Below are 26,074 nucleotides of genomic sequence, written 5' to 3'. Positions count from 1 at the left end.
GTTTTGTGGAAGAGAAGGGGGGGAAGTGTGGGGAAAGGAAGGAGAGATCAGATTGCTGCTGGGTCTGTGTAGAAAGAGGTGGGCATAGGAGACTCCATTTTGTTCTGACTAGGAGAAATTCTTCTGCCTTGGGATGCTGTTGATCTATGGCCTTTCCCCCAGCCCCCTGCTCTCTGAAACATGTGCTGTGTCAACTCAGGGTTAAATGGATTAAGGGCGGTGCAAGATGTGCTTTGTTAAACAGATGCTTGAAGGCAGGATGCTCTTTAAGAGTCATCACCACTCCCTAATCTCAAGTACCCAGGGACACAAACACTGCAGAAGGCCGCAGGGACCTCTGCCTAGGAAAACCAGAGACCTTTGTTCATGTGTTTATCTCCTGACCTTCCCTCCACTGTTATCCTATGACCCTGCCATATCCCCCTCTCCGAGAAACACCCAAGAATCATCAATAAATACTTCATTAAAAAAAAAAAATTTCTGGAATTCACATTTTAAAAATAAAAAACCAAACAGGTGAATTTAACTTTTATTTAACTCAATATATCTAAAATACCAAATATCATTTCAATATATAATAAATATAAAATTACTAGACTCTTTTACAGTTTTTGGTCTTATGGCTTTGACATGTGGTGTGTAATTTAAGCTTATAGCACATCTCAATTTGGACTATTGCATTTCAAGGCTCGGTAGTCACCTGTCATTAATGGCTACTGTAATGGGCATTAAAAGTCCAAGAACTTGTCTTCTGTAGTTTTCCTACATAGGGAGATAATTTCTGGGCAGTCTGTTGTCAGTATATGGCCCTTTGAAAATGATGCCTAGTTGTTACTGAAACAGAATAAATTGGCCATTGGGCATTTGGTACAAAAAAAAAAAAAAAAAAAGAGCTTACTCTATACAGGCATTGGGGGCTAAGCAGTGAAAAAAATCTAAGCACCTACACTCAAGGAGTTTATAGTCAAAGTGACTGAAATACAAATAAACCAGCAGTTCTAACAGTGAGAAAAGCTTAGGGTTCTGGGAGTGGGGGAGTGATGAAAAAATGCTTATCATATGATAGGTGCACAATCAATACTTAAATGAATTTATGTGTTGCAAAAATGATGAATAAAGAGAATCAACAACATAACAGACGCCTTCCTCCAACACAATAAAAATAAAACAAAAAACAAACACAAAAGAAAACAAAACAAAAAACGGTCAAAACAGTCAGGAGGTTTCTTGAGTCTCCTGATATCATCAGCTTGATGAAACGGTACAGGTCTCAGGTGACACTGGACGGGAGGTGTTTGTGGTCTCAGAAAATCATCAACTGGAGAAGGTGGAACAGGTACCAGAAGACACTCGGGAGGTGTCTTCAGGCTCAGAGAATCATCAACTGGAGAAGGTGGAAGGGGTGTGAAAAAACACTCGGGAGGTTCCTTGGGTCTCCTAAAATCATCAGCTCGAGGAAATGCTACAGGTCCCAGGTGACGCTCGATGGGAGGTGCCTGTGGTGTGAGAAAATCATCAACTGGAGAAGGTGGAAGGGGTACCAGAAGACACTCGGGAGGTGTCTTCAGGCTCAGAGAATCATCAACTGCAGAAGGTGGAAGGGGTGCGAAAAAACACTCGGGAGGTTCCTTGGGTCTCCTAAAATCATCAGCTCGAGGAAATGCTACAGGTCCCAGGCGACGCTCGATGGGAGGTGCCTGTGGTGTGAGAAAATCATCAACTGGAGAAGGTGGAAGGGGTACCAGAAGACACTCGGGAGGTGTCTTCAGGCTCAGAGAATCATCAACTGGAGAAGGTGGAAGGGGTGCAAAAAAACAGTCAGGAGGTTTCTTGAGTCTCCTAATATCATCAGCTCGATGAAATGGTACAGGTCTCAGGTGACACTGTAGTTGAGGTGTTTTTGGTGTGAGAAAATCGTCAACTGCAGAAGGTGGAAGAGGTACCACAAGACACTTGGGAGGTTTCTTCAGGCTCAGAGAATCATCAACTGGAGAAGGTGGAAGGGGTGCAGAAAAACAGTCAGGAGGTTTCTTGAGTCTCCTGATATCATCAGCTCGAGGAAATGCTACAGGTCCCAGGCGACAACACTTGATGGGAGGTTCCTGTGATGTGAGAAAATCATCAACTGGAGAAGGTGGAAGGGGTAAGAAAAAAGAGTCGGGAGGTTCCTTGGGTCTCCTAAAATCATCAGCTTGAGGAAATGCTACAGGTCCCAGGTGACGACGCTTGATGGGAGGTGCCGGTGGTGTGAGAAAATCATCAACTGGAGAAGGTGGAAGGGGTACCAGAAGACACTCGGGAGGTGTCTTCAGGCTCAGAGAATCATCAACTGGAGAAGGTGGAAGGGGTGCGAAAAAACAGTCAGGAGGTTTCTTGAGTCTCCTGATATCATCAGCTCGAGGAAATGCTACAGGTCCCAGGCGACAACGCTTGATGGGAGGTTCCTCTGATGTGAGAAAATCATCAACTGGAGAAGGTGGAAGGGGTAAGAAAAAACAGTCGGGAGGTTCCTTGGGTCTCCTAAAATCCTCAGCTTGAGGAAATGCTACAGGTCCCAGGTGATGACGCTTGATGGGAGGTGCTGGTGGTGTGAGAAAATCATCAACTGGAGAAGGTGCAAGGGGTGCAAAAAAAAAGTCAGGAGGTTTCTTGAGTCTCCTGATATCTTCACCTCGAGGAAATGCTACAGGTCCCAGGCGACAACGCTTGATGGGAGGTTCCTCTGATGTGAGAAAATCATCAACTGGAGAAGGTAGAAGGGGTACCAGAAGACACTCAGGAGGTGTCTTCAGGCTCAGAGAATCATCAACTGGAGAAGGTGGAAGTGATAAGAAAAAACAGTTGGGAGGTTCCTTGGGTCTCCTAAAATCATCAGCTCGAGGAAATGCTACAGGTCCCAGGTGATGACGCTTGATGGGAGGTGCCTGTGGTGTGAGAAAATCATCAACTGGAGAAGGTGGAAGGGGTACCAGAAGACACTCAGGAGGTGTCTTCAGCCTCAGAGAATCATCAACTGGAGAAGGTGGAAGGGGTGTGAAAAAACAGTCAGGAGGTTTCTTGAGTCTCCTAATATCATCAGCTCGATGAAATGGTACAGGTCTCAGGTGACACTGTAGTTGAGGTGTTTTTGGTGTGAGAAAATCATCAACTGCAGAAGGTGGAAGAGGTACCACAAGACACTTGGGAGGTGTCTTCAGGCTCAGAGAATCATCAACTGGAGAAGGTGGAAGGGGTGTGAAAAAACAGTCAGGAGGTTTCTTGAGTCTCCCGATATCATCAGCTCGAGGAAATGCTACAGGTCCCAGGTGACGACGCTTGATGGGAGGTTCCTGTGGTATGAGAAAATCATCAACTGGAGAAGGTGGAAGGGGTACCAGAAGACACTCAGGAGGTGTCTTCAGGCTCAGAGAATCATCAACTGGAGAAGGTGGAAGTGGTAAGAAAAAACAGTCGGGAGGTTCCTTGGGTCTCCTAAAATCATCAGCTCGAGGAAATGCTATAGGTCCCAGGTGACGACGCTTGATGGTAGGTGCTGGTGGTGTGAGAAAATCATCAACTGTAGAAGGTGGAAGGTGTACCAGAAGACACTCGGGAGATGTCTTCAGGCTCAGAGAATCATCAACTGGAGAAGGTGAAAGCGGTGCGAAAAAACAGTCAGGAGGTTTCTTGAGTCTCCGGATATCATCAGCTCGAGGAAATGGTACAGGTCTCAGGTGACACTGGACGGGAGGTGTTTGTGGTCTCAGAAAATCATCAGCTGGAGAAGGTGGAAGGAGTACCAGAAGACACTCGGGAGGTGTCTTCAGGCTCAGAGAATCATCAACTGGAGAAGGTGGAAGTGGTACGAAAAAACAGTCAGGAGGTTCCTTGGGTCTCCTAAAATCATCAGCTCGAGGAAATGCTACAGGTCCCAGGCAACGACGCTCGATGGGAGGTGCCTGTGGTGTGAGAAAATCATCAACTGGAGAAGGTGGAAGGCGTACCAGAAGACACTCGGGAGGTGTCTTCAGACTCAGAGAATCATCAACTGGAGAAGGTTGAAAGGGTGCAAAAAAACAGTCAGGAGGTTTCTTGAGTCTCCTGATATCATCAGCTTGATGAAATGGTATAGGTCTCAGGTGACACTGGACGGGAGGTGTTTGTGGTCTCAGAAAATCATCAACTGGAGAAGGTGGAAGGGGTACCAGAAGACACTCGGGAGGTGTCTTGAGGCTCAGAGAATCATCAACTGGAAAAGGGGAAATTGGTATGAAAAGACCCTCGGGAGGTGTCTTGAGTCTCGGAAAATCATTAGCTCGAGGAAGTGGTTCAGGTCCCAGGGCACACTCGTCTTGAGGTGTCTCTCTTCTCAGAAAATCATCAGTTGTTGAATGTGGTTGAGGTCCTAGTAGACACTGTAGTCGAGAAAGAGTCAGCAGTCTCAGACACCCTTTAACTGATGGATGTGGTTGACCTCTCAGATCACACTGAGGTGGAGGAGTTGGCTTGTGGCCCATCCTTTTTCTTAAAGTTTCAGCCATGAGGTAGGGCCAGTAGGGCAACCCTGAGGAATGATGGTGCTCCACTGCCGCCATCCTGACCTGTAGGGCCGAAGGAGGAAATGTTTTCACACATATTCATTTGATGGACAAAATTACCGCCACCAACACAGGCTGCACCTTCTGTTGCTGGTGATAGATTTTTGCACCTTTCCATCCTCCAGGTTTCAAAATAGCAGTATCAGTGTCATAATATCACCCTTCCACTGAGTACTGCCCACAGCTGGGGAGTAAAGAAAAGTCACTGGGACACACTGTTGTCTCCACATGCCACTGTGTCTGTTTGCAAATGGAGGCAGGCTGGGGTCCTGCCCCAGGGAAGACAGAATCATAACAGAGTAATAAAGAAGCATGTTTGAGACACAGGAGTGTCTATGTCTATCCTCTTTCCTCCCTCACAGCCATCACCAGAGCATGTTTCTTGCACCAGGTCAACAGAGAGTAAGAGAGGCATGAAAAGCCCATTGTCCACACATGTTGCAGCTTCTTTTTGGAGAATGTTTTCCAGGCCTTTTATGTTCTGTCTCTGATTCTCAGAACTCTGCAACGTCAGTGTGACCACCCTGCTCCAAATCGAAGAAAACAGAGGTTTCCAGAGGAAGGAGAAATTGTGCCCAGGGTCACACAGCTTGCAAGAGGCAGAGTGGAAGTTGATTCCAGCTCTGCCTGCGGGACCCTCTCATTTCCCCTCTGTTTCCCTTCTGGACAAAGGATCTTCTTCACTCTGGAGGTGCCACCCATGAGAACAAAGAGCTCTGGAGAGATGTGGATTCCTGAAGAGCTTCAGGGGAACTGGGAGAGGGATTTCTGACAGAACAATCTTATCTCAAGAAGTCAGTTAGACATGGCTGTAATATTTCTTTTCACTCCCAGGTAATACCAAATTGTAAGTGCACTACGACATAAAGAATACCCCATGGAAAAATGAGGTGGGAATTCTAAAGAAAGCAAGTTTTAAAACTGTGTTTCACTTCAAGTGTACAAGTCCCATCATGTGTAATCATAGGACTCGGCAGCTTTTGAAGGTACAGAGGCCACACAAGAATCAGCTTAGCTGAGCATCATTTAAGGCCTTCATTTGGAATTGTCCCTGTAGGTAATAAGTTACATTCACTCTTCACTAATTTACAGTCAGGGCCTATTTGCTATTACAAATATGGAACCTCTGACACTTAGAATATTAGATCAGGGGCCCCACTGGGTGGGTATGAAGGTGTTTTTGCACAACATGGTTACCAACAGGGATGGGACTGTGATGAACTATGGAATTGGCCTTGTCAAAGAGCATTCAAAATTGCACAAAGCACAAATTAATGTTAAATTAATGCGTTTTCACTATTTTTACTTCTGGGAATACAGCAGATATTTCAAACGTTAATCACCTACATTATGGCAGAATGCAAACAAAATCACAGCAAAAGAAAATCCCACATATTTCGGAAATGAGACCCCACAACATCTTGGGTAAGGTGGATCAGTCAGAGTTCACCGCGCCATGAGACCTACAGTACTGGAGGTCAGTGGTGCCTCCTCGTGTTATTTCTGGAAACAGAACAGTAAAAGCCCTTCAGCCCTCGGTCCCTGAGCTTTTATGGATTCTGGAGGTGCCACCAACGATGATCAGCTGGGAATGGAGAAGCCTGAAAGCTCATGGAGAAGATTTTGCTTCTCAAGAAGTCGAGACAGAAAAGGCACCACAGAACCTACAGAGCAGAGGCCAGGCCAGGAGAGGGCATTGTCGGAAAAGACCAAAGCATCCTGATATAGGAAGAGTGAAAACGTCCCCAGCATTTACCTTTGTCTTCTCTGTGTTTTCAGCTGGGACGCCGCTCCTGTTCCTCATGGGAACCCAATGATGTCCTGAATCTGCTAAGGGCCAGAGAAGGGAATGGGGCTAAATCTGGCTTGCATGTTCTGTGCAGAATAAGAAACCCTCCACACCCTCCGATGCCATCTCACTCTCTGCCACACAGGTCCCTTACCAGAGGCACAGGGTTTATTGACCACATGCCTCAGAGGACTCTGGAGCCCTCTGGACCCCTCATCCTTGAGGAAGATACCACAGAGCCCTGGTCCAGGGGTATTCTTAACTCTCAACAGGCTGTGAACAGGTCGGGCTCCAACCAGCTGGAAATGAGCTCTAAATCAGTATATATCAGAGGAAATCACTCATCATGTGAGCACAGACTCAAAATTAAAATAGGAACAGCCATGGTTGGAAGAATATCAATAAACCCTGGACAGGAACAGCACTGCTCCTCTTCTTCAAGCCATAGGGACATTTAAAATTCTGTGGATTCATAGTTAATCTAACTTTCATACCTGGCCAGGTATTATCAATACTTATGAACAGAAATGGACATAAAGACATGAACAGTCATGAGAAAAGGTAAGAGCTACAGAAATTAACTGGAAAGTTTTAGGGTTACACTTCAAATGTTAGAGGAGTAGGATTACATAGAAATCTAACTTACTAATGGAGTTATATAGTTGACAATAAACAACTTAAAAAGAATGAAGGAAGTTCCAAAAAGTGTAAATAAATGCTTCTTTTCTTAAAGCAGATCTCAAGCTACAATATTGATCCATGAAGACACGGCCAGAAAATCTGTGCTCTCATCAGCACATGTGGCTCCCATTCTAAAGTGCTATTGTTGTTTTCTCAAGTGAAAGAAAAATAAATCCTTCACACTGAGTCAAGGTGGAAAGGCGAGCTGGCCCACCTGCCTTCTAGGCTCATCTCCTCAGTTAAAAGTAACCAAGACATCAGGGTGGGGCAACGTCCACAGTCAGTGGAGCGGCCTGAGCTCCACCATTCACAGGGGACTAGCCAAGAGCCATTCAGCTCGGGCACCTGAGGAAAATAGGGTCCTGCCACCCAGCAAGACAACTGTTCTTTTTATAAGTGCTTGGAATTGTTTCCAGGAAACATAACAATCACCCCACCCGAGCCCTCATCCCCAAAAGGAGAAGCAAGGTGTGTGGATTGTGCAGCACCAATTAAGCGGCTGCCTTCACAGCAAGCTCCTACCCCTCCAGAAAGGGTTCTCTAGGCCCGGTCGTCCCTGGACTGGCTCCTGACTCATGTGTCTCTCTGGCACTCTCTGCTTTTGCCTCATTTCACACCTAGAAGACATAGAAAGAATTGACTTGAAGAATTAAAACACCAAGTTCTTTACTAGATGCTCAAAGCTGTATCTCAAAACAAAAACATCCTTTAAAATGTCCATCACAATGACCTACCTGTGCCGCTTGTAGGCAGCTTTCCTCTCTGCCATCCACCTTTGCAAGGCTTGAGCACAGAGGTGTGGGGAGAAAAATACATCCATGTCCTGACCTGGCAGACTATGTCCAAAAGCAAGGAAAACAAACAAACTTCCTGAGTTGGCAAGAGGCTTTCTTACAGAAGGGGCGATCTGAAAAAGCCAACACATGAGAAATTGAATGTTGAGAGAGTCTAAGGGCCATGGCATCATCTGCATCAGCACTGAACTATCCTGCAACTGCGGGGAGGAAGCTCCTTACTTTGCACCTGTAGTAGTCCTCTGCCCACCGCTGCAACTCTTGCGTGCGTTGAAACGGTTGCCTATGGATTACAATCACTTTCATCAGATAAAGCACCACTTTCAGGATGACTTTAAATAATCTGCCATGTTTCTGTTATCCTCACAACTGTACCCTTACACAATCTATCTATACCTAGAAAACGTATTTCAGATGGCTGTAAGAGTACAGTCTGAGCCGGTCGCGGTGGCTGACGCCTGTAATCCCAGCACTCTGGGAGGCCGAGGCGGGTGGATCACGAGGTCAGGAGATTGAGAACATCCTGGCTAATACGGTGAAACCCCATCTCTACTAAAAATACAAAGAATTAGCCGGGCGTGGTGGCAGGCACCTGTAATCCCAGCTACTCGGGAGGCTGAGGCAGGGGAATCACTTGAACCTGGGAGGCGGAGGTTACAGTGAGCCAAGATCACGTCATTGCACTCCAGGCTGGGTGACAGAGTGAGACTCCACCTCAGAAAAAATAACAAAAACAAAAACAAAAACAGTACAGTCTGATCCAAACTGTTGCTGTATTGATTCCTCCTCTTTTGCTTATTGCCTGCTGACTTCTGAGTTGACGATTTCCTTCCCCATTCTCAGTATATCCCTAATTCATCCTTCATTGAGCATCTTTTATCATAAAGCTCTATTCTCTTTGTATTAATATCCTTGCCGTGTTTCACAGGGCAGAAACAGCTGGGCTTATAAACAGGCATAGTCCTTTTGAAGGATGTGGTTGATCCTACAACACACTTTCCTAAGGATGACAACAACTCACTCCACCCCTAGAATAGCTGGTAACCGAGTTTCCACACAGTCTAGCTGGCAACGGGGTCAGGAGACGTTTTGCTACTTCACATCTTTTGGTCACTGGTAAATCTTAAGGTACTTTGTTTTCTGTTTTGTCAACTCTCTCTCTCTCTCTCTGGATATGTCTTCTGACCATTTGTTTCTATTTCTGCATTTACTGGGTCTAAACATTGTACAAAGGTTAAAAACAACATTCCAATGGGGGTTTCCTAAGAGGGTGGGGTTCAGCTTCTCAACTCACAGTTGGGTGTGTATTTCTTTCATATCCAATTTCCCATTCTCCTCTGCCTCTGATAGCTGCCTCTCGTTTTCTGCTTGCTCACATTCTTTCATGTTTTGTTTCCTGAGATTAGAAGGGAGGGAAATGCACACACATGATCCACCAGCCCGTGTGGGATTCCCTCTGCCCTTCTGGCATCTGAAGGCTGTGATTCAAAGATCCCCCCTGCAACCTTCCCATAAATGAACCAACTGATTCTCACAACCAAAGGGAGAACTGACACCTCTCATTGAGGGACAAAGAAATATCACACTCTGGCCTGCTGGCAAGTCACCTGTCATTTCCAGCTCATCTTCATAGTTCTATAGTTAGTCCTATTCTTTAGTAAATATAAAGACTATTAAAAGCTTCTATGAGGTGCACTATGTGTGTCTCTGGGGTCAGTCTTGTGCTTGACACAGCGAAAGCTCATTTTAGTTCAGTGTGAAAAACCAGACCTCACCACCTCATCACAACTAACTCCATCGGAAGCAGAGGATTGCTCCTCATCTGCCTCCTCCTGTGGGAGACCTGATTCTCAGTCAGAGGCTGATGCCGGAACTGAGACCATCAGACATAGGGAGATCCTTCCAGAATATGGTGTCATTAACCCTGCAGTTCACTACTGCACTTTGCCATGATTCAGGACTGGAACTCTTGTCATCGACTTTAAAGATCCTGGTTGAGAGAAAAGGCAATCTGAATGCTGGGCGCATCTATTGAATTAGAAATGATCGGAATGGCTCCTAAGTCAGGGTGTTATGTCCTGAAAATAGATGACAACTGCAAACCCTCCACCCTGGTGTTGACTGACTTTAACAAGGTTCAGTTCACAGAGAGTGAGGGCAGAAAAAGGAAATGGCCTAAAAAGGTAAGTTTGCTGTGTTGCCCTCACACCACTTGATTCATGCTCCTGATCCTAAGGACCTCACCTGATACTTGGTTTTATAAGAAGGATGTGTAAAATTCCCAGAATGCTAGGAAACAGGGACAAAAACACTTCAAAGAGAAAGTTAATGAACTTGTTTCTGACCACAGGGCATCCTTCAGCACATGCTGTCTGGAGTGGCCTCAAACAAGGAGTGTGTGGTGAGGTGCTGAGAATGCAATGGGAGCAGGGTCCTGTCCCCACGCTAAATGAGCTCACAGATTAATGCAAATGAGAAGCCAGTGAGGACCTCACTACTCCTGCTGTGCACTTGGGAACTACAAACACAAAACCTGACTCTGGAGGGAAGCTAAGGAAGCATTCTAATCTTGAGTTGACATAAGTGCATCTGAAGCTTCCGATCTCCGATGAGAACGATGGGGGACACCAAACAGAATATAAAACCCATGATTGAATACATCAAATTGCTAACATGGCAGTAAACAGACATGAGGTCAAGATGGAGAAGAAGGAAACCCAGGACAAAAGTCAGCCTTGCATTTGGAACCCATTTCCCTGAGTTTCACTGCTGAATTCCAGAAGGGACTACTGAGATGCAAAGAAGCAGAGCAGCTTTTGTATACATGCATGCGATTAGATGAAAAACAAGTGGATTGAGGGTCTGCCAATGAAAGCGACCCATACTGAAGTCCACTGGCTCTGGTTGAGACCCAGAAGAGTCACACATCAGAACAGAGGTGGATAGGAAATACCCTGGCCTTTGTAGGGACTAAGCCTGCACTGACGACCTCAATTGCAGCCTGTATGGAGGACCCCTGACCATCCCCCAGAAGTAGACTCCCATCTCTTCTGCAACAAGATAACATGCTACTCGGCCTCAATTCATTGCTAAATATTTTTTAACAAGTATCTCACATTTAACAAAAAAAGATCAGTCATATGGCAGCAAAATACAATGTAATACGACCAAAACGTGAAAGACTGAAAATGAATCTGGAGGTGAGCCAAGCATTGAATTCAACAATCCAGGCTGGGAGCAGTGGCTCACGCTGGGAGGCAGACGCAGGCGGATCACCTGAGGTCAGGAGTTCAAGACTAGCCTGGCCAACATGGTGAACCCCGGTCTTTACTAAAAATACAAAAATTGGGCTGGGCACAGTGGCTCACGCCTGTAATCCCAGCACATTGGGAGGCCAAGGTGTGCAGATCATGATGTCAGGAGTTCTAGACCAGCCTGGCCAATATGGTGAAACCCCACCTCTACTAAAAATACAAAAATTATCCGGGCATGGTGGCATATGCCTGTAGTCCCAGCTACTCAAGAGGCTGAGGGATAAGAATCGCTTGAACCTGGGAGGCGGAGGTTGCAGTGAGCCAAGATCACACCACTGCACTCTAGCCTGGGTGACAGAGTGAGACTCTGTCTCAAAAAAAAAAAAAAATTGGCTGACTGTGGTGGCACACACCTGTAATCCAAGCTACTCGGGAGGCGGAGGCAGAATTGCTTCAACCTGGGAGGCAGAGGTTGCAGTGAGCCAATACTGCGCCATAGCACTCCAGCCTGGCGACAGAGTGAGACTCTATCTCAAAATTTAAAAAAAAAAAAAAAAAAAAGGCTGGGTATGGTGGCTCACACCTCTAATCCAGCACTTTGGGAGGCTGAGGCGGGTGGATCACCTGAGGTCAGAAGTTCGAGACCAGCCTGGACAACATGGCGAAACCCCATCTCTAGTAAAAATACAAAAATTAGCTGGGCATGGTGGTGGGCACCTGTAATCCCAGCTACTTGGGAGGCTGAGGCAGGAGAATTGCTTGAACCCAAAAGGCAGTGAGTCGAGATTCTGCCATTGCACTACAGCCTGGGCAACAAGAGCAAAGCTCCATCTCAGGAAAAAAAAGAGAAAGGAAAACCAATGCCAGTACTAGCACCTCCTCTTCCCCCGAAAAAATTACAAACAAGAATGTAGGAAGGGAAACGAATTATGCGGATTAAACTAATCAAGCAGAAAGGACAAACTCAATTTTGAACCCACTGAATTTGCCACAAATATTGTAGAAAATATTCTCAAGGACTTTACAGTTGTCTACTTTGATTGGCACATGGTTCATAACAACAGTATTTGTGTCAAGGCACATCTTACTCTTCCTCGGCAGTCTTCCTCTGTCCATTGATTTTGTAATGACTGTTGACCTTCTCTGTCACCTTACGGACTTCAGCTCGAACTTTGGCTTCCATATGTCTCCATGAAGTAAAGAGGTCTTCCCGGCCAAATTTAATTCCTGGAAAGGAAGAAACCCTTTTCTTTGTGTGCATACAAATGGACCTCGGCCCTTGGTGAGGGTGAGGAGAGGAGAAGGTGAGAAACCTGAGGGCAAGAAGCTGTTCTTTCCCTTTCCAGGGCAAACTCATTTCCACACTATGGGGACTCCAACAGAGCCATACCTTCCCGGCTACGGCTATTGGACCTCCAGGCTTTCCGCTCTACATCCTTGGATCCGTCATGTACATTTTGTGACTTTAAGACAGTCTTGAGGAAAGACACCTAGGAAATAATAATTTAAGAATGACGGCTGGGCACGCTGGCTCATGCCTATAATCCCAGCACTTTGGGAGGCCGAGGCGGGTGGATCACGGGGTCAGGAGTTCAAGACCAGCTGGCCAAGATGGTGAAACCCCGTCTCTACTAAAAATACAAAAATTAGCCGGGCATGGCTGCGGGCACCTGTAATCCGAGCTACTCGGGAGGCTGAGGCAAAGAACCATTTGAAGCCGGGAGGCGGAAGTTGCAGTGAGCCAAGATCACCGGGAGGTGGTGCATGCCTGTAATCCCAACTACTCGGGAGGCTGAGGCAGGAGAATCGCTTGAACCCAGGAGGAAAATGTTGTAGTGAGCTGAGATTGTGCCATTGCACTCCAACCTGGGCAACAAGATTGAAACTCTGTCTCAAAAAAAAAAAAAAAAAAATAGGCCAGGTGCGGCAGCTCACGCCTGTAATCCCAGCACTTTGGGAGGCCGAGGCAGGTGAATCACAAGGTCAAGAGACGGAGACCATCCTGGCCAACATGGTGAAACCCCGTCTCTACTAAAAATGCAAAAATTAGCTGAGCATGGTGGCGCATGCCTGTAGTCCCAGCTACTAGGGAGGCTGAGGCAGGAGAACTGCTTGAACCTGGGAGGCAGAGGTTGCAGTGAGCCGAGATCACACCACTGCACTCCAGCCTGGTGACAGAGACTCCGTCTCAAAAAAAAAAAAAAAAAAAAGACATGAATATACTTCACACAACTGAACTGTACACTTCAACACGGTTAGATGGTAATTATCATGTTATAAGTATTTTACCACAGGTTAACATGTTTCACAACTTGAAAAGGAAGTAATTACCTTCAGCTCTCCGAGTTCTAGAATTTGTAACGTTTCACCCCCTGCTCCTTCCTGATCTGCACTGGAGCATCTTCCTTCTATCCCTGCTCTACTCAGAGTCCACTTTCCCTTCCCTCACATCAGCTTCATTGTGGCTGGTTTGAACCTAACGCAAAACATTCTCACTAACGACTGAATTCCCACCAAGATTTCCATATTATCACAGTATGCTTTTAATCTTCTAAGATATTAAATATTTGTTCTCATCATAGCTAAAATGCAATGCAAATCCCATCCCAGAAATGGGTCAGATACCTATGAATCTCCTGAGGTAGTTATTGAAATAACTTTTTTTTTTTTTTTTTTTGAGATGGAGTGTCACTCTCACCCATGCTGAAGTGCAGTGGCGCTACCTTGGCTCACGGCAACCTCCACCTCCCAGATTCAAGCGATTCTTGTGCCTCAGCCTCCCAAGTAGCTGGGATTACGGGTGCCCGCTACCATGCCTGGCTAATTTTTGTCTTTTTAGTAGAGATGGGGTTGCACCATGTTGGCCCATCTGGTCTTGAACTCCTGACCTCAAGTGATCCACCTGCCTCAGCCTCCCAAAGTGCTGGGATTACAGGCATGAGCCACACCTGGCCTGAAATAATATCTTTCAAATTCTTTGCAGAATTTGTTCTTTTCTGATTTCTGCACATAGGATAAAAAACAAAACATGTACTAGGATTTCGATAGAAGCATGGGTAATCTAAAAAGATGAAAGAGCAACCACAATCATCCCACAGCTACTGCTAGATTTCATAGGAAAGGTAGCTGGCCCAGTTTGGAGCTAGGAGGAATGTCAAACACATGAAGAAATGAGAAGGAAATGCCATCATGCATGAATGCTTCATGGCACCCATGATGTCCCTGCTTAGGAGGTAGTGGTATAGATGACTAGATGATAAGGACAAAGATGAGAAGGTGTGAAGTTGTCCAAGTCCAACAGCTCAAGTGAACTTTCCTCAATGGAATTTTTAAAAAGCGGTAAATTTAAAAACTTCCCCCGGCTCCCGTGGAGGCTCACGCTTATAATCCCAGCACTTTGGGAGGCTGAGGCGGGCGGATCATTTGAGGTCGGGTTTTGAGACCAGCCTGGCCAACACGGTAAAACCCCGACTCTACTAAAAATACAAAAATTAGCTGGGCATGGTGGTGGGCACCTGTAATCCCAGCTACTTGAGAGGCTGAGGCAGGGGAATCGCTTGAAGCCAGGAGGTGGAGGTTGCAGTGAGCCAAGATCACACCATTATACTCCAGCCTGGGCAACACAGGGAGACTCGTCTCGGGGCTGGGGGGAAAAAAAAAAAAAACTTCCTCCAATTTATACCAAAAATTCTCTCTTCAGGACTAAGTGGCATAGAGAATGTTAAATGTGCCTCGATATCTTCATAACTCATATATTTTCTGTTTTCTACATATCTTGAAAGGCAGTGCCAAATGACGTGTAATTATCTAGGTGGTAAAACTGAAATATACTTCCTCTTCCCTTGAATATAAAAAAGCATTGTGGTATTAGTACTTTTATCTTGGATCATTGTTCAGAAGGAGGTTCAGCCCCCAGACAACCACATTTTTACTGCCATGAATGGCAAGAGAAAATGTAGAGCTCAACTTACCCAATGGAAAAAAGGCTCAAAAGACAAATTATGGCACAACTTAGCAGCCAAATTCTTACCAAGTACAGACTTTTGACATACTGATCTCTCTCCAGTTGCAACTGGGAACATGCACTTTGAATGATGTCATTCAAAATTACCCTGCCCAGACACATTTTTCATTGATTCTCTGGAGGGCAGTTCTAAGAGATTCTCTGGGGCTTTCTCTGCATCATGAGATGCAGTGCAGTTCTGCCCTTCACCTTCTGGCAGTTTGTCACCTCATCTCTATGACCTCAGAGGAACTTTGTCTCAGGCCAATTGTTTGTTCCTTGAGCTCTTCCATTTCCCCTAAAAATCATTTGCTGCCCCTCTAAATGGCCTACATCTCCATCTATCTCCCTCTCCCCTCAGAAGAGGGTGCTCTTTAAGCATCAACCATCCGGCCCTTCTAGCAGTCTCATTTTTCAGCTGGTTCCCATGTTTATGCCTGTTCTATGTTTTTCTTCTCCTGTTAAGCTGTCTGTTGTCAGCTCATTTCTGCAGTGAATCTTCAGAGAGGAGACTGGAAGCTTTCCTTCCACCCATATGCTAGAACTATAAAGCAGAAGAGTTTAGAAAGAATTTCCTATTTAAGTGATGAAACCTCATACTCCATTTCTGATAAATAACACTAAGGTTAAAAAAAGTTATTTTTGACCAAAAGCTCTGTTGACATTTTATTAAACAAACACCAACCTATTTAATTTTCATAATGTAAATGGCAGATATTTTCATAATTCTTATGCTAATAAATCATTTCCCTGATTTTTTGGGTAAAACCACATATTCATAATGAAGTCCAGAAACGTGAATTGTTTTAAATAATTTATTCTTATTTGTGATTACAAGTATACCTCTACAGAAAGTTAGTATACTCACACAAAGGCTAGTTTTCCAGAGGAAAATGGCAAGTGTAGAAATTCCCAGAAACACAATAATGATAACTATCCAAGGAATTCCACAAAAGTCAGTCCCAGGATGAAAATCATCAGGCAGAGAATTGATAACCTGGAATAATAATAGTTGAAATAATGAAAAGGTCAATGACACTGACAATATTTCACTCAGAAAGAATCATCCTTAGAAACCGTCAATCTCCTCCAAAAGGTAACCACATCCCTCAGATATCACCGTGGGATTCCACTGCTACAAAAAAGAACAGAAGTTAGAAGTCTCATGTTTTTCAGATGGCTGGTAGTGTTTTTAGGCATTGCAAATGTGGGGTGTCGTCTCTCTTGGTATAAAGCAGGGATATCCAATCTTTTGGCTTCCCTGGCTATATTAAAAGAAGCAAAGTTGTCTTGAGCCACACATAACATACACTAACACTAACAATAGCTGATGATCTAAAAAAAGCTCATTTTTTTTTTTTTGGAGACAGTGTTCCGCTCCGCTCAGTTGTCCAGGCTGGAGTGCAGTGGTGCAATCCTGGCTCACTGCAACCTCCAGCTCCTGGGCTCAAGCCATTCTCCTCCCTCAGCCTCCCGAGTAGCTGAGATTACAGGTCTCTGCCACCATGCCTGACTAATTTTTGTATTTTTAGTAGAGATGAGGTTTCACCATGTTGGCCAGGCTGGTCTCGAACTCCTGACAGGCGATCTGCCTGCCTCGGCCTCCCAAAGTGCTGGGATTACAGGTGTGAGCCACCGTGCCCGGCCTTTTGCTTTTGTTTTTGTTTGTTGTTTGTTTTTGAGATGGGGTCTCACTCTGTCACCCAGGCTGGAGTGCAGTGGCGTGCTCTCGGCTCATTGCAACCTCTGCCTCTCAGGTTCAAGTGATTCTCCTGCCTCAGCCTCCTGAGTAGCTGGGAGTACAGGTGCCTGACAGTGCACTCAGCAAATTTTTGTATTTTTTGTGGACATGGGGTTTTGCCATGTTGGCCAGGGTGGTCTCAAACTCCTGACCTCAGGTAATCTGCCCACCTCAGCCTCCCAAAATGCTGGGATTAGAGGCAAGAGCCACTGCGCCTGGCCAAAATCTCATAATCTTTTAAGAAAGTTTACAAATTTGTGTTGAACTGCATTCAAAACTGTCCTGGGCCACAGGCAGCGCATCACTCATGGGTAAGACAAGCTAAGTATAAAGTAATTATCTTATCTTTTCTTTTCTGTTTTGAGACAAAGTCTTGCTCTGTTACCCAGGCTAGATTGCAGTGGCATGATCTCAGGTCACTGCAACCTCCGCCTCCCGGGTTCAAGCGATTCTCCTGCCTCAGCCTACTGAGTAACTGGGATTACAGGTGCCTGCCACCGTGCTCGGCTAATTTTTGTATTTTTAGTAGAGACAGGGTTTCACCATGTTGGCCAGGCTGGTCTCCAACTCCTGACCTCATGATCTACCTGCCTCGGCCTCCCAAAGTGCTGGGAATACACGTGTGAGCCACCGCGCCTGGCCAGTAGTTATCTTTTCTTTAAAGTTATTTACTTGTTTTTTAAATTGACGTGTAACATTGGATGCATTTATTATATATCACATGATAAAAGAATCCCTCTAAATAATACTTCTCTCTTGGATTATGTGAATCTTTGTAATTTAAAGCTCAGCATAAGTAAAAAAAAAAAAAAAATACAATGAAGGGATTACTTCATTCACAAATAAGTATCAAATTTTAGTGCTTAAAAATTAACAAGGTGGGCCGGGCGCGGTGGCTCATGCTTGTAATCCCAGCAATTTGGGAAGCCGAGGTGGGTGGATCACGAGATCAGGAGATTGAGACCATCCTAGCTAACATGGTGAAACCCCATCTCTACTAAAAATACAAAAAATTAGCAGGGCCTGGTGGCACGCGCCTATAGTTCCAGCTACTCGGGAGGCTGAGGCAGACGAATCACTTGAATCGGGGAGGCAGAGGTTGCAGTGAGCCGAGATTGCACCACTGCACTCAGCCTGGGTGACAGAGTGAGACTCCGTCTCCAAAAAAAAAAAAAAAAAAAGACCAAGGTGGAGATCATGCAAATGGCATGAAGAGTGTGGGATTTCTCTAAGACTGTTCATATTCATTCCATTAGACTCTTATGTGAGTGAAGACGAAGACTTCCCCTGAGTAAGTTCAGACAGCTTGTGATAGCATTTCTACATCGATTCCTCAGGATTTAACTATATATTTTTGAAAACATCTCAATTTTAAATGTTTCTTTCAAGATGGTGAATTAAACAGAGATAGCCCTTCAACAGGGTGAACTCAGCATATGCTGAGTCTGAAATGCAAATGATGGAGTTAGAGAACCATACAACAATGGTAATGATTCAGAAACATGGTGTTGAGCAGAATAAGGCAGACACAAAAGAGTACCTATGGCATGGCATGCATCTGTATACGCGAAATTCCACAATAAGCAAGCTAACCCATGATAAGAAAGAGACTGGCTGGGAACAGTGGGAGTTCACTTTCTGGGGTGATGTAATAGATAGATCTTGGCTGGGCACGATGGTTTCCGCTTGTAATCCCAACGCTTTGGGAGGCCGAGGTGGGCGGATCACCTGAGGTCGGGAGTTCAAAACCAGCCTGATCAACATGGAGAAACCCTATCTCTACTAAAAATACAAAATTAGCTGGGCGTGGTGGCACACGGCTGTAATCCCAGCCACTCGGGAGGCTGAGGCAGGAGAATTGCTCGAACCTGGGAAGCAGAGGTTGCAGTGACCTGATACTGTGCCACTGCACTCCAATGGGCAACAAGGGATATTGTGCCATTCCACTCCAGCCTGGGCAACAAGGGAGAAACTCTGTCTCAAAAAAATAATAATAAAAAAAATAAAAATAATAAAAATAAAATAATGTAGATCTTGAACGGGGGTTGGGTTATGCTGGTGTACGTACTTTCCAAAGTTAGTAAACTTACACTTAAGGTTATATATTTTGGCTGGGCGCGGTGGCTCACGCCTGTAATCCCAGCACTTTGGGAGGCTGAGGCAGGCGGATCACGAGGTCGAGAGATGGAGACTATCCTGGCGAACATGGTGAAACCCCGTCTATACTAAAAATACAAAAATTAGCCAGGCGTGGTGGTCTGCGCTTGTAATCCCAGCTACTCAGGAGGCTGAGGCAGGACAATTGCTTGAACCCCGGAAGCGGAGGTTGCAGTGAGCCGAGATCTTGCCACTGCACTCCAGCCTGGGCGACAGAGTGAGACTCTGTCAAAAAAAAAAAAAAAGGCGTCAAACCAGATGACACAAATCAAATGATATTTCACGTTGTTTTGGTCTATTTTGTTTTTTTGAGACAAGAGTGCAGCGGGGCCATCTCAGCTAACTGCAACTTCCAGCTCTTAGGCCCAAGCGATCCTTCCACCTCAGCCTCTCCGGTAACTGGGATAACAGGTACGCACCACCAGGCCCGACTAATCTTTTTTGGAATTTTTTGTAGAGATGGGGTTTCGCTATGATGCCCTGGCTAGTCTTCAACTCCTGGACTCAAGTGATCTGCCCACCTCAGCCCCCTAAAGTGCTGGGATTACAGGCCTGAGCTGTGTAATTTCATGCTGCTTGACACAGCCCGGGAACAAGGAAGAAACCCCGTGGGTCCAGCGTCTACTCACATAGGTGGGGTGATGGCTGATAAATCCCAGCAGGAGGAGCCAAAAGAGCAGCCACCACACCGGCATGTCCTGGTCCTCTCAGGGAGCCCTGAGGGGGCCAGGACAGAGGCGGGGGTGGCTTAGGGTGGGGGAACGGAAGGGGACAGAGACGGGGAGGTGGAGGGAAGGGGGAGGGGAGGGGAGGGAAGGGAAGGGAAAGGAGGAGAAGGGGGCTGTTGGGCACCTGGAGGTGGAAGAGGAGGAGGAGGAGGAGGAGAAAGGGGTCTGGGAAAGGATCCGGTTCAAATTAAGTTCTCAAGCGCTGGTGGAAGGTTTAGCTACAGGTCACGGAGAAGTTCAATCAGGGAAGCAACAGGACGCGCAGGGCAAGGGAGCGTGAGGCTTAGGAGCAGTTATATGGAGACCAAGGTTCTGCTTTCCGCCAAACCGCCAAACCTTCTTCGGTCTGGGCCCTCTCTTAGCAACCCTGGGATTTTATACTCCCTCTCCACCAATCCCTGATGCCGGTGGTGCCGCCTCACAATGGACGGTCTGTGAGCGCCCCGCCAGTCCAATGCCCCCTCCCCCATCTCAGCCCCCCACGCTCCTCCCAAGGACACGTCCTCTCTGGAACCTTCACAAACCTGATTTCTGGTCCTCCCCAGCCAGCTCCCTGTCCCTGCTTCTGGGCACTCCTTCCTTCCTGAGCTCCCAGGATTCCTCAAGGTCACTCTTGGCGACAAAACATAAAAAACAAATGATGGCAGGACGGCAAGAAGAACCTCATACCCAAGCAGAGTGCTAGGTTTTACAGCCCCCGCTCAGCCATTCATATCCTAAGCAACAAAACATCAGCAGGATGCGGAAGGTCCCAATAGTAAACCATCTCCATCACATCCACGTAGCCATCAGGCCATCAACCTGTATCTCAGGGACAAATGTTGTAGATACACTCATTTTAAGCATGCATGGTACATTTACAAAAATTAACCTGACTTATTTTGTTCCAGCAAATCTCAATATATTTTAGAGCAATCAAATCACACAGCATGTTTCTGATCATATAACTGTGCTAGAAGTCAATGATTAAAAGCTAACTCCAAATTATTATTTACTTAGAAATTCAAAGTGCCCTTATAAACATAAGAAAGAATCCAAAATGAAACAAGATTGCCTTTAAACTCAATGATAAGATCATAACATGGCAAGAAAATGTCTCCCTCTGGCCTGGGAATTCCACTTTGTGGCACAAGGTTGTGTGATCTCACATCACCCCTAACCCACCTAGACATGTTAACATCCGAAACAGAGTGATGATGTCACTTATCTATCATCTTACTGCCTGTGTGCATGGACTTTAAATTCTGAACCCAAATGAGGGGGAGAAAACCAAGTTGACTTTCATGATTGACCTTTCAGGGATGTCCAAGAAATCTGCATTTCAAGAAACAAAGTTCATCAGCTTCTCTCCTAGGGTATTTGGCCACAATACCCAGAGGGCTTGGCAGCATCATGAGTGATGGGTGGGGAGCACCAAGCAGGTGGGCAGGACCCAGAGCCTGGTGACCAGGACAGACCCCCACTATCCATCACCTTTGCAGGCCCTGTCCTCAGCTAAACTTCCCAAAGGCCTTCTTCTGCCCGATCACACAGAGTGTGCCCAAACTCACTCAGGCCTCTGGCAGCTGAAAACCACTGCTTTAAATCCCTTTACCATTTACTATGACATAAGGTTATTATAAGCAGGAAATATTCTATTGATGCTACAAATGGAAAGCCAATGCCTTTACCATAAATAGAAAAACAACCCTAAGAAACAAGCAAAACAAAACAAAACAGGGGCTGGGTGTTGTGGCTCATGCCTGTAATCCCAGCACTTTGGGAGGCCGAGGTGGGCCGATCACAAGGTCAGGACTTCCAGACCAGCCTGGCCAATATGGTGAAACCACGTCTCTAATAAAATACAAAAATTAGCCGGGTGTGGTGGTGGGCGCCTGTAGTCCCACCTACTTGAGAGGCTGAGGCAGGAGAATAGTTTGAACCTGGGAGGCAGAGGTTGCAGTGAGTGGAGATTGCACCACTGCACTCCAGCCTAGGCGACAGAGCGAGAGTGTCTCAAAAACAGCAACAACAACAAATAAACAAACAAAAAACAGGGTTAACAAAACTATGGAATTCAATTCTATTTGTATGCTGCAGCCATGCTCCAGCCCTAGATTTGGCTGGGCGTGGTGGCTCATGCCTGTAATCCCAGCACTTTGGGAGGCTGAGGCAGGCGGATCACAAGGTCAGGAGCTCGAGACTAGCCTGACCAACATGGTGAAACCCCGTCTCTACTAAAAATACAAAAATTAGCCAGGCATGGTGGCACATGCCTGTAATCCCAGCTACTCAGGCGGCTGAGGCAGGACAATCCCTTGAACCCGGGAGGCGGAGGTTGCAGTGAGCCGAGATCGTACCATTGCACTCCAGCCTGGGTGACAGAATGGAATGAGACTCTGTCTTAAAAAAAAAAAAAAGAAAAGAAAAGAAAAGAAGCAGCCCTAGATTTCAGTTGTGTTGGTTGTAAAAGGAGAGACCAAGTAAGTGGGGGATGAAGTCAGATTAGACCAAAAGTGAATGGCAGAGAGTACTATAATGCCCATGAAGGGTTGCTAGAGTCACCTTCATTAGAGTCCAAGCAGAGACAGGGAAAGGAAGATGTGAGCAGAGTTTGGGGCCTCAAACAGGGGGGGTCATTCGTGCAGCCCAGGAAAGGCTCCCCAAAGCCAGGATCAACCTCCCTTGCAGGCCAGTCCCTCGTGGAGGCACGGCCAGGCACCTTAGATTTGAGACCAGCTGTGTTGCTGCTGACCAGCTGTGTGACCCTGGGCTGGTTTCCTTCCATGCAATGGGAGTGCCAATGGCTGCATGCATGCAAAGACTGTCTGAGGATAGGAGGAAGCAATCTGTTGAGCACCCGTGTACCTGAGTGTCATCATCTCCCAAGGGCATCTTTCGTTGCAGAGCTGGCACCTTGGAAGGCCCTTGGCCACTAAGGGCAGTGATGATGGTAACAGCAGTAAATCATCATGTACGGCTGACGAGGGAAGGACAGGGGGTAGGGCTCCTGGGTCCTGGATAAGAATGAGGGTCTGGGCACTCCTGGGGACAGCTGAGTGGTAGGACTCCTGGGTCCCCAGGGGGCAGGTCCAACTTCAGTGGCATTGGGCCTAGGCTGGGATGCTGAGTTAGCCACTGGAGCATCATCAGTACAGGCAGGCACAGAGGCAGTGGATCCATCGGAGGTGACAGGTGTAGGAGCCTCTGGTGAGCAAGTAGAGTCACCAAGACTGGCTGACCACTATCCCCACTCCCCCCACTCCCCCCACAGACGATGCCCTGTCCCTTGCCTCATGCTCCGGCAGGGTACAGGCTCCCACCTGGGGCCTCATGGAGCATCTCTCTAAAACTTCTGTGTCCTGGTCATTGAATGGGCACTTGAGTCACCCAGGGCCACTGGAACAAAGAGGAAGAATCAGGCCCCACGATGTTTTGGGAGAGTGTTTAGCACAGGAAAATGCACAGAATACATGCACGACACGGGGGCACCGTCGGTGTGGGAGCGATAGTTTACAACCTCCAGCCCTAATCTGAGCACTCTCACCTGTGCAATCTGAAAGGAACAGGAGACTTGCAGGAAAGATAGTGCCTGGATTTAACTTAAAGGAACTAAAATGTTAGAATTTTCACTCTTGATATCCTTCCAAATCAACTCTCTCAATGTTCCCATCCTCAAAACTATCATATGGGGTAACTGAGGCAGTCAGAGATTTACTGACTCAATGTCACTCAGTTGATTCTGAGTTCACTGCTGATTACATCTGACCAAACTGCTTTTTTGAAGTGTACCCCATTTAATCATGCTGGTGATGATTTAGTGCAGCTCTGGGACAAACTTCACCTGGTTGACGATAAAGCAAATCCGTGGTGACTTAGTCCTGCTGTCATTTCCCATCAATTCCCCACTCTCCTCCTCTGCCCCTCCACAGTCTCCCGTGCAGGCTGACACCATATGACGGCCTTAATGAAATACTCCACTGAGTATTTCAGCTTCTCTCCTGGGCCACTTGAAAGTGGATGTACACATGGGATTTGCTCTGACCCAGGAGATGTGAGTGGAAGTGAAGCGTGTCACCTCGACACAAAAGAGTTGGGAGGCATTGAGACTGGCCACCCTCTCCTTCATCTCTTAGAGCAGCTGACGGCTCCCATATGGAGGCTGCTCCTTTATTCTCGTGGCAGGATGAGGGGATGTGGGGCACAGGGCACAGGAGAGCCATGGAGGACGTGCAGCATGGGCAGGAAAAGAGCCTTCAGTGTTGTACATTTCCATTGTTTGGGGCTGTTTGTTACCTACAGTGATACCTAGCCCATCCTAGCAGGCATGCACCATCTACTCCACACTCTGTGAAGCAGACTGGCCTGCTGTCAGAACATGAATTGGTGGTCAGACACACGTAGGTTTCAGTTCCAGCTCTGCCTCTTATTGACTGCAACCTCATGCTTAACTTTCATTCTCTGAGCCTCAGTTTCAACTCTGTAAAATGGGGTGGCTATACCATCTCAGGTTGCAGAGAGAATTAAACGAAATATAAATGCATGTAGAGCATTGAATCCAGGGCCTGGCACACACAGTGAGTACTCAATGTTAGCCATGTAGCTTCATAATGCATACTGACTGTCAATATTCAGACAATGCAGTAAAGTATTACCAAAAAAACAGTAAGCTTACTTGCATATGTATTTTTTCAATATTTATTTTTAAACAGATAGGGTAAAACTATGTATATTCTTTCATAGCCAGTGTTTTTCTCTTCATAGCATATTGTTAAAATAATTTTATCTCGGACCGGGCACAGTGGCTCACACCTATAGTCCCAGCACTTTGAGACGCTGAGGCGGGCAGATCACAAGGTCCAGAGTTTAAGACCAGCCTGGCCAATATGGTGAAACCCCATCTCTACTAAAAATACAAAAATTAGCCGGGCGTGGTGGCACACATCTGTAGTCCCAGCTACTCGGAGGCTGAAGCAGAAGAATTGCTTGAACCCAGGAGATGGAGGTTGCAGTGAGCCAAGATTGTGCCATTGCACTCCAGCCTGGGTGAGAGAGTGAAACTCTGTCTCAAATAAAAATATATATATATGTATACATGTATATATATATGTATATATGTATATGTATACATGTATATATATGTATATATGTATATATATGTATATATGTATATATATACATATATATCTCAAAAATAAAAGATCATTTTTGAGATTATCATTTCAAAAGACAAGATAATGTTCAATTTAATGAATAATTTATTACTATTGCACTTTTTGTAGATTGCACAGAGCATTCAAAACAAATGAAGGAAAATAAAAAATATGTATTACATGTAAAATAAATATGATTTGGTTAATTCTTTTCTTCAAAAATATAGAACATATATATGTAAATACAGAATGTATTTCTTATTATGAGTCATGTTAAAAAATAGTTTAGAAGCTGTTGATTTGGATTTCCTTTTCAAATTTTGCAGGATAATTTTTTTTTTTTTTTTGACAGAGTCTCGCTCTGTCGCACAGTCTGGAGTGCGATGGCATGAACTCGGCTCACTACAACCTCCACCTCCTGAGTCTAAGCAATTCTCCTGTCTCAGCCTCCTGAGTAGCTGGGACTACAGGCTCACACCACCATGCCCGGCCAATTTTTGTATTTTTAGTAGGAATGAGGTTTTGCCATGTTGGTCAGGCTGGTCTCGAACTCCTGGCCTCAGGTGATCCACCTGCCTCAGCCTCCCAAAGTGCTGGGATTACAGGCATGAGCCACCATGCCCAGCCTAAATTTGGCAAGATAATAAATAACATTTTTAAGTATCACTGGGCACTTGTCTGGTTGTTTTTCTTTAGGCTAACATGCCAGCAATGATTCCTTTTGAGTTTCTGACAGAAGATAGTGGTTTTTATCCAAATAAGTCAACTACTCTATCCCATCCCTAAGCCACTTGTATGGAAGGAAAAAGAGGAAGAAGCCAGTACTGTGACTGTGTAAGCTTCCCCAAGCAACGCCCGCTATGAGACGTGTGGCAGCTGAGACCCAGGAAGTGCTCAAGGGCACCAGGCCCCACCTGTCTGCACTCACTCACCTTCCTCAGGTACTCGCATGGGGGATGTCACTGACTGTTCAAGGGCACCAGGCACCATCTGTCTGCACTCACTCACCTTCCTCAGGTACTGGCATGGGCATGTCACTGACTTTACGTGCTGCTGCAGCTCCTTGGTGAGCTGGCCCTGGTCATGGGACAGGAACTGTGGGGTCAGGACAATAGAGAGCTTCACCACCTGCAGAATGAGAACAGGGGCTCATGATGAGTGCCAACCTATTAATTTTAAAAAAAAGTGTGTCGAATGAGTGGAAAAACAAGGTGATGT

At 46.0% G+C, this 26,074-nt stretch overlaps 3 protein-coding genes across 5 annotated transcripts in view; all 3 read right to left on the bottom strand.

Annotated features, from left to right (window-relative positions):
• Positions 1-517: 517 nt before the first annotated feature.
• On the bottom strand, positions 518-4,574 carry LOC134738548 (nuclear pore complex-interacting protein family member B13-like). Its single transcript, XM_063654493.1, has one exon. The coding sequence runs from the start codon at positions 4,572-4,574 to the stop codon at positions 1,092-1,094; it is 3,483 nt and encodes a 1,160-aa protein (XP_063510563.1). The 3' UTR covers positions 518-1,091.
• LOC129015904 (nuclear pore complex-interacting protein family member B11) lies at positions 518-25,988 on the bottom strand. 2 transcript variants are annotated; one of them, XM_063654502.1, is made up of 13 exons: positions 25,865-25,988; positions 23,027-23,102; positions 22,572-22,720; positions 20,249-20,336; positions 15,967-16,095; positions 12,486-12,585; positions 12,184-12,322; positions 9,136-9,237; positions 8,064-8,124; positions 7,782-7,954; positions 7,570-7,664; positions 6,334-6,407; positions 518-5,101 (listed from the first exon to the last, which is right to left on the bottom strand). In XM_063654502.1, the coding sequence occupies exons 2-13, from the start codon at positions 23,036-23,038 to the stop codon at positions 5,072-5,074; spliced, it is 1,152 nt and encodes a 383-aa protein (XP_063510572.1). In that variant the 5' UTR covers positions 23,039-23,102; positions 25,865-25,988; the 3' UTR covers positions 518-5,071. The 2 variants fall into 2 exon arrangements, with proteins under 2 accessions (XP_063510572.1, XP_063510573.1); XM_063654503.1 differs by having other exon boundaries at positions 6,334-6,404.
• LOC129015907 (protein N-terminal asparagine amidohydrolase-like) overlaps positions 24,987-26,074 on the bottom strand; it is a 34,950-nt gene continuing 33,862 nt past the window's right edge. The window contains exon 11 of one of the 2 annotated variants that reach the window (XR_010124322.1): positions 24,987-25,984. Coding sequence is in view for 1 of the 2 variants with exons in the window: in XM_063654513.1 (XP_063510583.1) it covers positions 25,978-25,984 (7 nt within the window). In the remaining variant the exon portion in view is untranslated. The remainder of the gene's footprint in view (positions 25,985-26,074) is intronic. The other variant, XM_063654513.1, reaches the window with a different exon arrangement.

This window comes from Pongo pygmaeus, chromosome 18 (assembly GCF_028885625.2).
Source record: "Pongo pygmaeus isolate AG05252 chromosome 18, NHGRI_mPonPyg2-v2.0_pri, whole genome shotgun sequence".
Taxonomy (NCBI): Eukaryota; Metazoa; Chordata; class Mammalia; order Primates; family Hominidae; genus Pongo; species Pongo pygmaeus.
This window is presented reverse-complemented; position numbering and strand designations above follow the sequence as displayed.